Raw genomic sequence first — 13,935 nt, 5'->3', positions numbered from 1 at the left:
GAGAAAATACCTCTACATGGAGATAACTTATACAAAAAATTTTACTTCCAAAGGGGAAAATATTTTGTCATAACTGCAAAAGTCAAATGGTTTTATACATAAAGTTTAATGCATAATGTACCTTGAAGTTCACTGCCACAAGCTTTGAATGCTTCTCTCACTGCACTTATCAATACAGTAGCATGTTTTTGAAATGCTTCACTTGTCTGGAAGACTGGCCCTTTAATATCATCTTCTGTAAATGGAGTTTTTATTGGCTTTAACGGTATTTATATTATATTGAAAAACGTATCTCACAGCTATCACCAGGGTTTTCAGTACCAGCTTTGAGTAAGCGGCAAAACATAATGAATAGGTGGGGAGCAGCAATGCATCACTCATATCCCCTCTAGAGATTTTTGGGACTTTAAATCAAAATAGGCTGCAAGCTCATGTAAAATACCAAGCAAGTTTTGATGGCTGCCAGCTTCTATTGAAAACCATGTATCACTCCCCACACACTAACAGGTACATCCGTAATTTACATGTACAACACTCAACTCACACGTTGATTTTTACTGAGCTGAAAATAACTGGAATAACCAATGATATACGTTACGGCAAGGGAGAGAACACATCAAACAAATATGTTTATTATTTTCTGGAGCTACATTTAGACCTTTTCTAAGAACTGAGAATATGGTGCTGAAGTCTATATTGTTGGGTACAAACATCTTTTTGCCATGCCTTATACATGTATGGTGTTGTTTGTACCCAAGCTAGACCACAATGCATCCTGTTTATCGAACTCAGGAAACATCTACAGGGCTAATACTAACAGTCAGTCATTGAACATGTCATGTCCGATCAGAATTGGAACCTGTTGGTCATTTTGACCAGTAATGTTGAGCCAGGAACAAGGTGTGATGGAGCTAAAACTGATTATGACCGGGACGACTGCCATTATTTTTATCCTTGATCTCTGAATCAAAAACTATAACATTTACTTACCAAGAGTGAACTGAATGTTGGCAGGACTGGAACCATCAACTGCCAATAGTTTCTCCAGTATTTCACATCCCTGAATCAAGAGCTTGTCCTTGGTAGCCTTTGCAAAGCTGGCATGAATGACAGTAGGAGTTTTAGGAGTCCCCACGTCTTTGAGTGACCTTCTCGCTGTGGCTTTTGGTGTTTCAAACAAGGAATTGTTTATAAACTTTCCATTTGTTGGTGTTGGAGGGCATTTGAGGTCGCCAAAACCGTCCTTGCTCTTCAGCAAACTGACTTGGTCAATGCTTGTGCCAAATATGAACTGAAGCAAAGGTATACATATCTGAAGAACAAGAAAACCAACAAAACAAACGCTGTAAACTATGGCTGTACATTTGTATCATTATGAGAAGAGTTTAAGATCCTTCCAAGCTTAAATGGACATCGTTTTGTACACAATGTTTTCTCATTTCAGATCACATGTCATTTTCTTGAGAATAAAATTCTTTTTTTGAGTTGCATCCATATTCATGTGTCTTATCATTCACTACTGTTAAACAAAGAAATGACATATACTCAAAGGAATGACATGTGGTCTGAAATGGGAAACCTTTTCCTTAGTGTCTTCATATGCGCTTTTGATTTGGCACATCAAGGCATGCCTTAAAATATATTGACAAGCCAGATAGAAAATATGGCTTAAAGTCTGTATAGAATGTCTTTGTACTTGTGAAGGTTTCCTTGTGAAGATGAATGCAACAAGGAATCTCAGCCTAGGGTGGTAAAAATGGTCTACTCTTTCAAAATGTTGAAAACCTCCTTACCTTGTCAAAAAGATTCAAGAGTCTTTTACTCTCAAAAGCACACACAAAATGCCACCAAGTTGATAGTCTTGCTGCTTCCACTTTTTCATTTCGTTCTTTGACAGCCGAGTTCTAAGGAAACAAATTACAAAAAATACTGTCAGAAACATAATCTTGAAGTTCAAGATCTGAAGATTCTTTGGATTTCTTTAAGATGATAAACACCAATGCTGAAGAGTCCTAAATTGCCCAGTTTTCAATAAGATGTATATTAAAACTGTCAAATTTTATCAAAACTAGTTACGTACAACCTCTGGGCTGATGTGGACAGTAACAGTATTGGAATTTAGATTAAGGGCACTAATTCCATTAAGTTGAACCGATCACTCTGAGCGGCCAGTTTTCAAATGGTATTGGTCTTTTCTTATTAGTTTTTAGAACTTGGTCAACAAGTTATATAGAACTGAGGTATACAATTTGAGAATTGGCTGCTCGACCTGGAAAGCGCCCTAAGTTTTGCAGAGGCAGGAAAGACATAGAACCAGAAGAAAAACCCTTGAATCAATGAAGAAACCCAAAACAAAAACCCTACTTGCATGTCATGGAGAGTCCAGGGATTGAACCCAAGACCCCAGAGGTGAGAGGCAGGTGAGACACTAGTACTCTGGTCTGGGACAATTTCTTCAAAAAAAACTGTAGGATGTACTGGTATGTTCTGGAGAAACTCAACCCCATTAATATCAATGCCTTTTCTTACTACTTACCAATAATGGCATCATAATCAGATTGACTCGTTTTGGAGCACTCAGAACATCTGCAAAGAAGAAAGATATATAAATCTCTTATCTACATTTAACTGTCACATGTCAAGAGGTACAATAATAAAACAATTTATCACACATTTAGTGTAGATATCAGTGTGATAAAGCAGTGGTTCTGCAATAACTTACAAATTTCTCACACACTGATTGGTTATTTTTTATCAACAATTAGAGGACAGACAGATAAAGCTGACATCAATGAGCGTGCTACGCCTCGTGGATCCACACTACTTTGTGTGACAGAGTCAAAAGACACTATTTTGGACAGTAATTATTTAGTCATAAATCTATATTTTTAATTAGGAATGCCTCGTGTACACATAGGAATGTAATTCTTTAGTTAACTGTTTGCGTGGAAAATGCGTAAGCAAGAAATAATTTTCTTACGTAATTACATTACAGTGAGTCATGCCTAGGTTTGGCGCTTGTTTACGTAAGTTCGTGTTTGGGACATCCTGTTTGCGCCTAGGGCGTGCAACATTGCGTAGGATGTGTAAGGTCTTAAGAATGCAGGTTTTCCCATAAAAGTAGGCCCAAACTAAGCTTAAATCAGTGTAGTAAAAGTTCTTGAAGACGTTGCGTTGTCTACGGATATTTTCACATATCAAGACAAGGAATTCTCTTCGATGTAAAGGTATGAATCTTTGCAGCCTTTTACACTTTTACCTAGGATAGATTTAGGACAAATCTATGTTCATATCGTTAACTAGTCATTATATTTTATAGCTTAGATTATCTATATATTTGTTAAGCATTCGTTTCATGTTGTTGTAATGCTAGTCGCATTAGCGCGTAATTTAGTACAAAGTTATCAATTTCACGCAGTAGTAATTTAGTAATCACGCTAAGTGTATTTTGTCTTTTAAACTCGTAATTCGGATAATTCTCGTCTTAAACAAGTAAATCTAGCATCACTTAGCGTTTTCAGTGTTGAACTAACGAAGTTAAACCATAAATCTAAGGATAGTAGTTAAATCTAGCATTCATCGTTTATTAGCCATCATTGGTAAACTCGCGTATAAACCAATAGTTTTCATTCTTAAAAACGTTCTAAACATACATGTAGCTACAGGAACCGCTATCGCTGTAAACGTTCGTTCAACCTCTAAACTAGTTTGAGTAACCTTCACCACAGGTTAAAAGACCTTTTTATAGACCTTTTGGTTGTCTTCGTAAACTTTAATTGACACAATTTATCGTCAATAAGAGTACAGAAACATAAAAAGACACAAGACAAATACCTTGATTTATTGCAAAATTGTCAATCAACACCTGCCAAGCAAAGTATGACTCTACTTGAATGCTAACAGATGGATTCTTGAAACCCTAAGGAAACAATTATTATTCATAAATAAGGAACTCATTGTTTTTATAGTCAGGGCAAATACAATAAAAGAATATAAATAATCTGATTGGCATACAGTTTATAAAATGTTTCCATTCATTTATTTGTCTATTTTGGAAAGTTACCTGCTCAACAAGCTTAAGAATATCATTAATCAAGCTACTTCTATGAAGTGCCTAAAAAGAGAAAATTGATAAAATAAATATAGAGGTTTAATTGTCATGATGGTGGTACAGGTGATGCTGGTGCAGGTGATGCTGGTGCAGGCGATGCAGGTGATGGTGGTGCAGGTGATGGTGGTGCTGGGGATGCTTGTGCAGGGGATGGTGGTGCAGGTGATGGTGGTGCAGGTGATGGTGGTGCAGGTGATGGTGGTGCAGGTGATGGTGGTGCAGGTGATGGTGGTGCAGGTGATGGTGGTGCTGGGGAGGCTTGTGCAGGTGACGGTGGTGCAGGTTATGGTGGTGAAGGGGATGGTGGTGCAGGGGATGTTAATGCAGGGGATGGTGGTGCAGGGGATGGTGGTGAAGGGGATGGTGGTGCAGGTGATGGTGGTGCTGGGGAGGCTAGTGCAGGTGACGGTGGTGCAGGTTATGGTGGTGAAGGTTATGGTGGTGCATGGGATGTTAATGCAGGGGATGGTGGTGCAGGGGATGGTGGTGCAGGGGATGGTGGTGCTGGGGAGGCTAGTGCAGGTTATGGTGGTGCAGGTTATGGTGGTGAAGGTTATGGTGGTGCAGGGGATGTTAATGCAGGGGATGGTGGTGCAGGGGATGGTGGTGCAGTGGATGGTGGTGCAGGGGATGGTGGTGCAGGGGATGGTGGTTGAAGGGGATGGTGGTGCAGGGGATGGTGGTGCAGGGGATGGTGGTGCAGGGGATGGTGGTGCAGTGGATGGTGGTGCAGGGGATGGTGGTGCAGGGGATGGTGGTGCAGGGGATGGTGGTGCAGGGGATGGTGGTGCAGGGGATGGTGGTGCAGGGGATGGTGGTGAAGGGGATGGTGGTGAAGGGGATGGTGGTGCAGGGGATGGTGGTGCAGGGGATGGTGGTGAAGGGGATGGTGGTGCAGGGGATGGTGGTGCAGGGGATGGTGGTGCAGGGGATGGTGGTGCAGGGGATGGTGGTGCAGGGGATGGTGGTGCAGGGGATGGTGGTGCAGGGGATGGTGGTGAAGGGGATGGTGGTGCAGGGGATGGTGGTGCAGGGGATGGTGGTGCAGGGGATGGTGGTGCAGGGGATGGTGGTGAAGGGGATGGTGGTGAAGGGGATGGTGGTGCAGGGGATGGTGGTGCAGGGGATGGTGGTGCAGGGGATGGTGGTGAAGGGGATGGTGGTGCAGGGGATGGTGGTGCAGGGGATGGTGGTGCAGGGGATGGTGGTGCAGGGGATAGTGGATGGAGATGTTGTGGAAGCAGATAACATTACCTTTCCCAGCAATGGCACAATGCATGACCAAAGTCTCAATATGAACAGGTCTTTTTTTTCACTGCAAAGCTTTGACATTTCACCTATGAAACCCTGCAAAATATAAAAAAATTTTAAAACCAAAACTGTATTTTTTTAGAAATAGAACACTATGCTTCATTGAGTAATGCAGCACAAAAAGGTTAGATGAAAGTATAAAAAAGGTGCTTCTTTATGGCTTATGGCACCTTCTGAGTGCTGATTACTAATCAGAGAAAGCTGTTTGTTTGTATTATTATTATTATTTTTTAATGTGGATTCAATGTAGTTTTTGCACTTCTTTGAAGAGCTGGCGTGCAAGCACAGATATTTAAATCACCATGCTCTAATTTTTGAGGTAACATAGCATTGAGGTAACTATAAAATATACTTATCAAATCATACTTACAGACTTCAAAAGTGGCAAAAACCAAGGCAGTATTTCCTCTCTTGCAGAGATTATTTTATCAAGGTGTGAAGACACAATTGCCAGAGAGTATTCTCGAACCTGTCAAACAAATGTATTTTTTTCTTATTTCTCCATCATTCTCAATGCAGCAGTGCCATCAGATGTTTAGGCCTATCCTTTTACTTATATATCATACAAGGTATATATATTGCTTTTATACCTTTCCAGCGGAGCTAATAGTCATAGGGAATACCAGCTTGCTCCAGTGGGCTGTACTTTTGATCATGACAGAATCAGGTAATTGCTGCAAAAGTCTGAGAATAAGATAAATTTAAAATATTAGAAAACTGTAAACAATCATGCAATAGAGACTTTGCACCATCACAAGACGATACAACAATAGAGTCTTTTCCCCCCCGGAAACTGAGTTCTTTCTCATGTAAATCAGATTAGACCAGAATCAATTGTTACTGCCTCCTGTCATGGCTGTCATCATGTGATGGTGCAAAGCCTCCTTAGTGTAGCTGCAAGAGTCTAACAACATGATGATTTTGGATTTGCAATGTCTGTTGTCTGACCATTATCTTAGCTCTGCAAGGAGCAAAGAAAGAGTAGCTATAATTTCACATTTACCTGTCAACAACACATATTGCTTCATTATCAACAGTAGTAGACTGTAAGTTCTTCTTCAAAGCACACTCAATTGATGAAAGAATAGCTGAAAGCTGAGAACAACAAAAACACTTGAAATACTAAATATGACTTCTCACACACCACTGTGAGCTATTGTCCAGCTGACCGCCGCCAACTGACTTCTTTATTTCTGACTAACTCAACATATGCATTACTGTAATACATCATTCTTATCATCGCAACGTGGCTTCCATGAAAAACTACTCTAAAGTCCTTCCAGCAATGTTGGCCTAGGGTTGGGGGGGTACTGTGGGGCTAACTAACAGTCATGGCGGACAGCGAAAAAACAACTGATGAAAACACTGACCACGTGACTAATATCCCTTGGCCCAGGCTCCAGTGGTGTGAGAAACATTTTCCACTTATTTCGTTCCTCAGCCAGTGGAAAATACAACATTGGTATGGTCAACAATGGGAATCAAAACTGTTTTATTATAAAGTAAAAAAAATGTCATGTGAAGATGATATTTTTTGTTTATTCAACACAACCCCAGCTTCATATTGTCTTGAAGGATCTTAGCTTCTCTGTAAATAAAATAGTTTAGTACCATACAAATATTACCTGTTCAAACACAATATTTTCTGGAAGATTTTGTTTAGCAATACACCACAAGGCTCTGGTACACACACCCTTATCTTCTGTGGTAGATATCACTTTGGTAAGACCTACAAAGATATGAAGACCAACACTTGAAACTGTCAATGTCCACTTGTATTAATAGTATTAACATTAATATAATAACAAATAAAAGTCTCAGGGATTGCACGTGGATCCCAGATCTAGTTCGAGCAATGGGATTAAAAGCATTGTGTCATGAGTAACAATAGAGGCTTTGCACCATCACATGAAGGCAGCTATGTTGTATGGCAGGAACAATACGATTGTTTTACATGAGAAAGAATTAAATACCCTAGGTCAAAGGGATTTTATTGTTCTGCCAACTAACCACAGGCAGTCCAAGCTGTATTATGGGTGCTAGCACGTGATGGTGCAAAGCCTCTATTCTTTAAGAAGCCCTTGTCACACAAGAGAAGTGAAAGTTTCCACAAACCTTGAAGTAGAGCTTTACTGTCATTTTCAGTAAATGTTCTGTGGGGATAAAAGTGATAATACAGTAGAAATGAAATGCTCATTTACAGTAGTATTAGCAGTAGCAGTGTTCTAGTAGCATGCATTATTGGTATTGTATTGTTACCTTGCTATTTGTTGCTGGTAAAGACAGTGACCAAGTGCTTGTAGAGAAGCTTGACATACTTCTGTTTCTTGGTTTACCATATCATTCTGTAAATGCAAAGTCGTAACATTGTTTATCATAGATCTTATTTAAGATCTTTAAATGAAAAGAAAAATTTGAAATCTTATCTATCCCTGGTATAACCTCTGAGATAATCTAAGTCAGGGCATGGCTAACACAGATTGAACCCTGAAACAACCTCTGGGCTGATCTAAGTCAGGGCACGGCTAACTCACAGATGGAACCCTGAAACAACCTCTGGGCTGATCTAAGTCAGGGCACAGCTAACTCACAGATTGAACCCTGAAATAACCTCTGGGCTGATCTAAGTCAGGGCACAGCTAACTCACAGATGGAACCCTGAAACAACCTCTGGGCTGATCTAAATCAGGGCCTGGGTAATTCACAGATTGAACCCTGAAGCAACCTCTTCGCTGATCAAAGTCAGAGCACAACTAACTCACAGATCAAATTGGAATTTAGTGTGTTACGTTTTGCAAATTGGAGAACCCAGAGAATCAAGAGACACAGAACTGAGTCTAATGACAAGAATTGAACTGGAGATCACACGGGGGAGAGGCAAGTGCACTATCATTATGCCAATCTTGCTCTTCCCCCCCAGCCCCACCGTATGAGGGTTACTAGAATATATGACGTTCTACTAATACACCTGTCAATGTGAAGCCCCAGGGTCAGCAGGGGTATAATGTTTTCCCATTTTAGACCATGTGTCATTCCTTAGAGTATCCTTTCATTCCTTAAATGTTACAGTTACACGAGAAAACACATGAATTCACAATTTTCCATACATCGGTTCACTGGTCAAACACAAAGCATTTAGTCGAGGTTGCAAGATTCGAATTTGAATAATCCTTTGAAAGTAAATTGGTGGCTCTCTTGAGCACTTTGTGTTTGACTAGCGAACCAATGTATGGAAAATAGTGAATAAGGAGAACCAATGTATGGAAAATAGTGAATAAGGATACAACTCAAACAAAGAATGTTATTCTCAAGAGAATGACATGTGGTCTGAAATGGGAAATCATTGCACCCAAGCTAAAAGGCTCTATTTCCCTTCCCCAGGAATTTAACACATGTTGAATTATGTTCCCTCTCTAAGGATGCATGAATTGTCAAAATCCTGACCCAAATTGCAAGCTTTTATGTCAATTTTCCCTGGGGTGCCCATCCACCTCCCCTCTCTTTCGCTATAGGTTCATTATTTCCAGTGTGTCTGACCTTAAATACAACAGTAAGTTCTTCAACATGACTACACACTTCAGTGACAAATACATCTTGTTCCTCTCGTAACTGCCTATTAAAAAATATATTTAATGCAAAATTTAAGATCATTAGTGAATCGATATATGATAATTAATACCATTAAATGTATTAGATACCATAGCTACCACTATAACTAAAGTCAAAGATTAGTATTGCAAGTTTAAAACATATTTTGCCTAGCTTATCAAAGTTTTACCTTCTCTCTCTCTGTTAGCTTTAACTTTAAATACCCGTAATAAGGAATGCACCAGTAGATAATTGCAAGGGGGAGTGGGGTACAGGAATTTAAGTTTAACAATTGATGGTTTTCACAGCAGCCATATTGGAGGAACTTAACAAAAGAATTGTCAATGAATTCTTTTGTTATATCCTCCAACATGGCCACCGTGTCTTTTGTTATTTAATTCTCTTGGGAATGGTTGAAAACCATCAATATTTATTTTTTCCGTAACAACCTCTTCACACCATTTTTTTACATTGCTCAATATTTCTTTACTGAAAAGAGAGGTTGCCTGATATATTTTTCACTCCCCCCCTGAATTATCTAATGTTTCGTCCCTAAGGAGTGCTGATACTCTGAGTGGGTAAAGGGCGTTTATAAATGAGCCCTTGGCTCGGGAGAATTGGGCAACCACTCCCCGCGTTATAAAGGAAAAATAAATTACCCTACACATGCATGGAATAAGCTAAATTTTATAGAGGAATTCTACATGATCTCAAAATTTGATGATATAATCAATTTTGATATATAAAGCAATGAAACTGGATTTATCTAACTCATAACCTAACTATAAGAAGCAGAAGATGTACAAATATTGGTATTAAAAATGTTCTAAAATAATAATAACTTACTCTGTGAATCTGAAGTATGCGTCAACACGATCATCGCTGGGTGCCGACTTATCCTCAATAGAACGAAGAAGAGGCAGAAACGGGCTCTCACATTCAGGTATAGTCACCATTGTATCTTAATCTGAATGATTTCGATGCTGTTCGGGCAATCAGTTAGCTCGCATGCTAGCTGTACACAAGATTAGACAAGTCAAGGACATCACATGTATGTGGACGCCATTTTGGAATGGTTTGGAATCTTGGTCGTAAATTTTCTTCGTTTTTACTTCAAAGCATTAACATTTTCGACCCAAAATAATCCTGTTTTACGACTTACCTTTTATGTTTTCAAATACAGCCGCTTTTAAGGACTTAAAAACAGAGTTTTTGTGAAAAATAATAATAAAATCGAACAAGCTGACTCGACTTTCTTGTTCAATTTGCCGCCAACTCGAAGGATTCCGCGCCAAACCAAGCATTCTGCATTTTGATTGGCTGAATAAACAACTAGTACTCAGTTCTCTGTAATCCTTCCACAGGTAACCCAAGCTGCTGGTTAAGAGCATACTTTTTGTTGTGAAATTACTCGAAACTCACTCGAAGGTATTCTGAAGTCGGAGCTAGCAAGAAAATACTGTCATTTGAGTATGAAGTCACTACTTTAAAGATGTGAATATATATTTTTTGCATATATTTTAAGTTTAATTATTTCAACATTTCATGAGGTGGTCACCTCGCATGGGTCTCGTGTCCCGGAAGTGACTTTCCTTTCTGGGTAACTATTAGTTTTTTTTCTTCTATTCAACATATTGTAATATTAGTTTCCCAATAAAGCTGTTAAAAAAAGATATATTATCCTTTTCGTTACCATGTATTATAATAAACATCTCATCTCGTCCCAAACCCCCTATACCTTCCTCTTCCCAAATAGTACCCCACCCAATAGACCAACTCGGACTAGACTCTTTTTATTGCCTCTAGACATTGCTTTATTTCAGTTCAAAAGACATCAAAATGATTTTAATGATTTTAATACCTAAATAACGTTGTGAATATTCGTATTTATGTTAATAAAAGAAATAAAACGAGAGTTTAGGCATTCAAGAATAATTATTTAGTCCAGAATTCCATGCATGTTTTTTTTCAGTTTTCCACCACGATTTTCACATGATAAGCATGTACGACAAATGGAACTAAGAATGAGCCAGAGCTAACAAAAAACCCTTTTAGGTTCTACTGCGTAACTAATTACATAGGAAGCCAGGCTGCTTGATTTTTTGGTAGAGAAGCAGTCTTAACTTAAGAGGCAAGATCATCATTGATCATCATGGACGACCATGTAATAATATCTGTCATCCCAAGTAGAATAGTCAGGATCCACGTCAGGGATATCTGCGTTGTCAGGATAATCCTCGCTTGGAAGGATTTTATCCAAGGCAGTTAGAAGGAGCTGTGGAGCTGAAGAAAAGATGATGCATTATGGTAATGCCACATTAATTGCGCAATAATTAAATCAGGACTGATACAGTACACAGAGAGGCCCCACACGGCCTCTGGCACCCAGGGTAACAGATAACGGAAGCAAAGGGGAAGTAGACGCAACTTGAGATTTTGCACTGCACACAAGGCCCGGTAACGGCACGATATTCACACATTAAAGATATATAGGACTTATACATCTTACATTACGACCCCAATAAATAATTCTGATAGGTGTTAAGAAAACATTAAGTGATCCATTCAAAATACTTGGGCGTAGCAACATCATTGTCACGTGCGTGCTCTATTCTTGTCATCGCACTCTTCTCCTTTGAACCTGCCCACATTGATTAATGTACATGATATATTTCAGTTGCAACATCAGTTTTGTATTTCCATTTTCAGAAATTAAATCTACCGGTAGGAAGGTGAATAAACCTATTGAAAGCAAGCATCAATTGATCGATACAACTGCTTACCATCCATTGGAGAACGATGCCGTGAGCGTGGCTCCAGTACATCTTGGACATAACCACAGCGGGATTCCTTTCGTGACCTGGTTGATCCTTGAACACCAAGAATAATGAGAAGGACTTCCACAACTCCATTCATCACATGTTGAAGGGCAAACACACGACCCAGGTAACAGGATTAATGAAGAAAGTGTAGACTGCGTTGACAACGACGTGTCGGAAGTATTCAGCCACAACGAAAGGAAAAAATATGAGGCGCAAGATATTGAGATACATATCAAAGGCCATTCTACATGTTTTCTTATACCAGGCTTGCACCTGATAAACGTATTCCATCAAGGTATTTCGTAGGCAAAGATAGGCTCTGATGAAGCGTTGGATGACGGCATTGATGCATTTAATGGTAACCATGATTGCCATGGTAATGCTAAAGATTCCCACAAATGCAACCAATGTAATCAGAAAAAAAGGCATGAGAAACAAAAAAACTGAAAAGATCTGGATAGCAAGTACACAAGCAGTGACGAAGAACCCAACGCTTCCGAAAAACACCCAGGATACACAGGACTGGAGAAAACGCAATGATGAACAAGACAGTTAGAAAGAGTGTTGAGAACGACCTCTGCCTCAAAGCCTCAAGGAATCTTGGTGCTGCTTCCTTCAGGCAGTGTTGCCGTTGATTTGTTTCTTTCAGCTATGATCTCTTGTTTTCGTTTTTTCCGCTCGTCTTCCATCCATCTTCGTTCTCCCAGTGTCTCACTCGGAGAAAAATCTAGAATAGAAATAATTGTCAAACAGGGTTTGTGCTATGAATATAGGTTAATCTGTCATTGTGTCAACGACATTTTTCATCTTGCGCATAATACAGGAATGAGAGGAGTGATGTGTGGCTCGGATTATAGACAAAAATTTACCACAATACCATATATCCATGTTTTCAATTAAAGCGAGAAAAAGAACTAGCAGACTAGTAAGCGAAAACGCAATATTTAGCGCATCGCATTTTGAGGAAGCCAATTCAATGTCTTCAACGTCCGCGGCAAGTTGCATTAACCAATCCCAACCAAAATCATTTTTGTAATTTTTGTATTGAAATAAAATTAGCACCCTAAATCATTCTCACCTTGCACGTAGTTTGGTCTTGAACAATAGCCATTAAAACCCATAAAATCTATTGCTTGATTTAAGTAGCTTTTCACCTCCATGGTCGATGAAAGGCTACGATTAATTAAAGTAATTGATCAATTGTGCGGCGCGTTCAAAGCCTCGATTAAGTTAATTAAAACGTAATTGGATTGATGACTTCGATTATTAGATAGATCGACTAATTGCGCATGCGCAACTAAAATAGTTGGCTTGATTTATGACGTCATATCCGTCGTTTGAATAAGCCTTTTCATAGTTTAAGAATCGATTCCACTGCGCATGCGATTTTATCCCGAATTTCTCACCTTCTTTTGTTTAATTAAGAACAAAAGAAGGTTTAGACAAAAGAAGGTGAGAAATTCGGGATAAAATCGCATGCGCAGTGGAGTCGATTCTTAAACTATGAAAAGGCTTATTACTACGTCGTTTATACCACAGGGAACCCCAACAGCATTTTAATTTCAAACGGTTTCTTAGTATAGTTAGGAATAAGCATCATTATTTTTTTTATTTTTTATTTTTTTGTAGCCAAACTTAATGCGCACTCAGTTCTACAAATTTAATTTGCGGTTTCAAGAAATCTTTAAATGTGAGGCAAATTTTGCTTTGCTTCTCGGTTCCTGGACTCGTTTCCCATGCGATTTGAGTTTGTTAGGTCTTTGTTATGTAGTTATGGGTTTCCTGTGTCTTGATTTGCAGGGTTTTCCCGGGGCTTTAAGATTTTGCTCTTTCCATAAGATCTAACAAACTAAATATATCTATGGAATGCATGTCAATTAGGTATGCCCTGACCTTGATCAGGCTGGTGGTAAAATATAATCTGGTGGTTAGAAAATTGAACAAGATTAAAGCGCCTATGACCCCTAACTCAATGTTTTCAGCATTGATTCTACATGAAGTTAAAAGTTAGATAGTAAAATATTTTTATTTGATTTGAGTGATGCATCTTGGAGATATCAAGGTTTATACTTCTAGTATGCTAATGAGTGTGATGTCATAGTA

General features: G+C 39.1%; 1 protein-coding gene across 1 annotated transcript in view; it reads right to left on the bottom strand.

The window, feature by feature from the left end:
* LOC116301143 (telomere-associated protein RIF1) overlaps positions 1-10,280 on the bottom strand; it is a 28,464-nt gene extending 18,184 nt beyond the window's left edge. The window contains exons 1-16 of the mRNA XM_031710153.2: positions 10,173-10,280; positions 9,857-10,025; positions 8,960-9,035; positions 7,682-7,767; positions 7,538-7,575; positions 7,048-7,151; positions 6,426-6,517; positions 6,013-6,106; positions 5,793-5,891; positions 5,366-5,458; positions 4,064-4,114; positions 3,835-3,919; positions 2,537-2,586; positions 1,794-1,904; positions 991-1,312; positions 122-235 (exon numbers count right to left, since the gene is read on the bottom strand). Of these exons, the coding sequence (XP_031566013.2) occupies positions 122-235; positions 991-1,312; positions 1,794-1,904; positions 2,537-2,586; positions 3,835-3,919; positions 4,064-4,114; positions 5,366-5,458; positions 5,793-5,891; positions 6,013-6,106; positions 6,426-6,517; positions 7,048-7,151; positions 7,538-7,575; positions 7,682-7,767; positions 8,960-9,035; positions 9,857-9,966 (1,525 nt within the window). The 5' untranslated portion in view covers positions 9,967-10,025; positions 10,173-10,280. The remainder of the gene's footprint in view (positions 1-121; positions 236-990; positions 1,313-1,793; positions 1,905-2,536; positions 2,587-3,834; positions 3,920-4,063; positions 4,115-5,365; positions 5,459-5,792; positions 5,892-6,012; positions 6,107-6,425; positions 6,518-7,047; positions 7,152-7,537; positions 7,576-7,681; positions 7,768-8,959; positions 9,036-9,856; positions 10,026-10,172) is intronic.
* Positions 10,281-13,935: the final 3,655 nt, after the last annotated feature.

This window comes from Actinia tenebrosa, unplaced genomic scaffold (genome assembly GCF_029948245.1).
Source record: "Actinia tenebrosa isolate PJP-AT-01 unplaced genomic scaffold, QUT_ActTen_1.0 PGA_scaffold11__36_contigs__length_13525064, whole genome shotgun sequence".
Lineage (NCBI taxonomy): Eukaryota > Metazoa > Cnidaria > Anthozoa > Actiniaria > Actiniidae > Actinia > Actinia tenebrosa.
The sequence above is the reverse complement of the archived record's forward strand: the minus strand, read 5'-3'. Positions and strand labels throughout refer to the sequence as shown.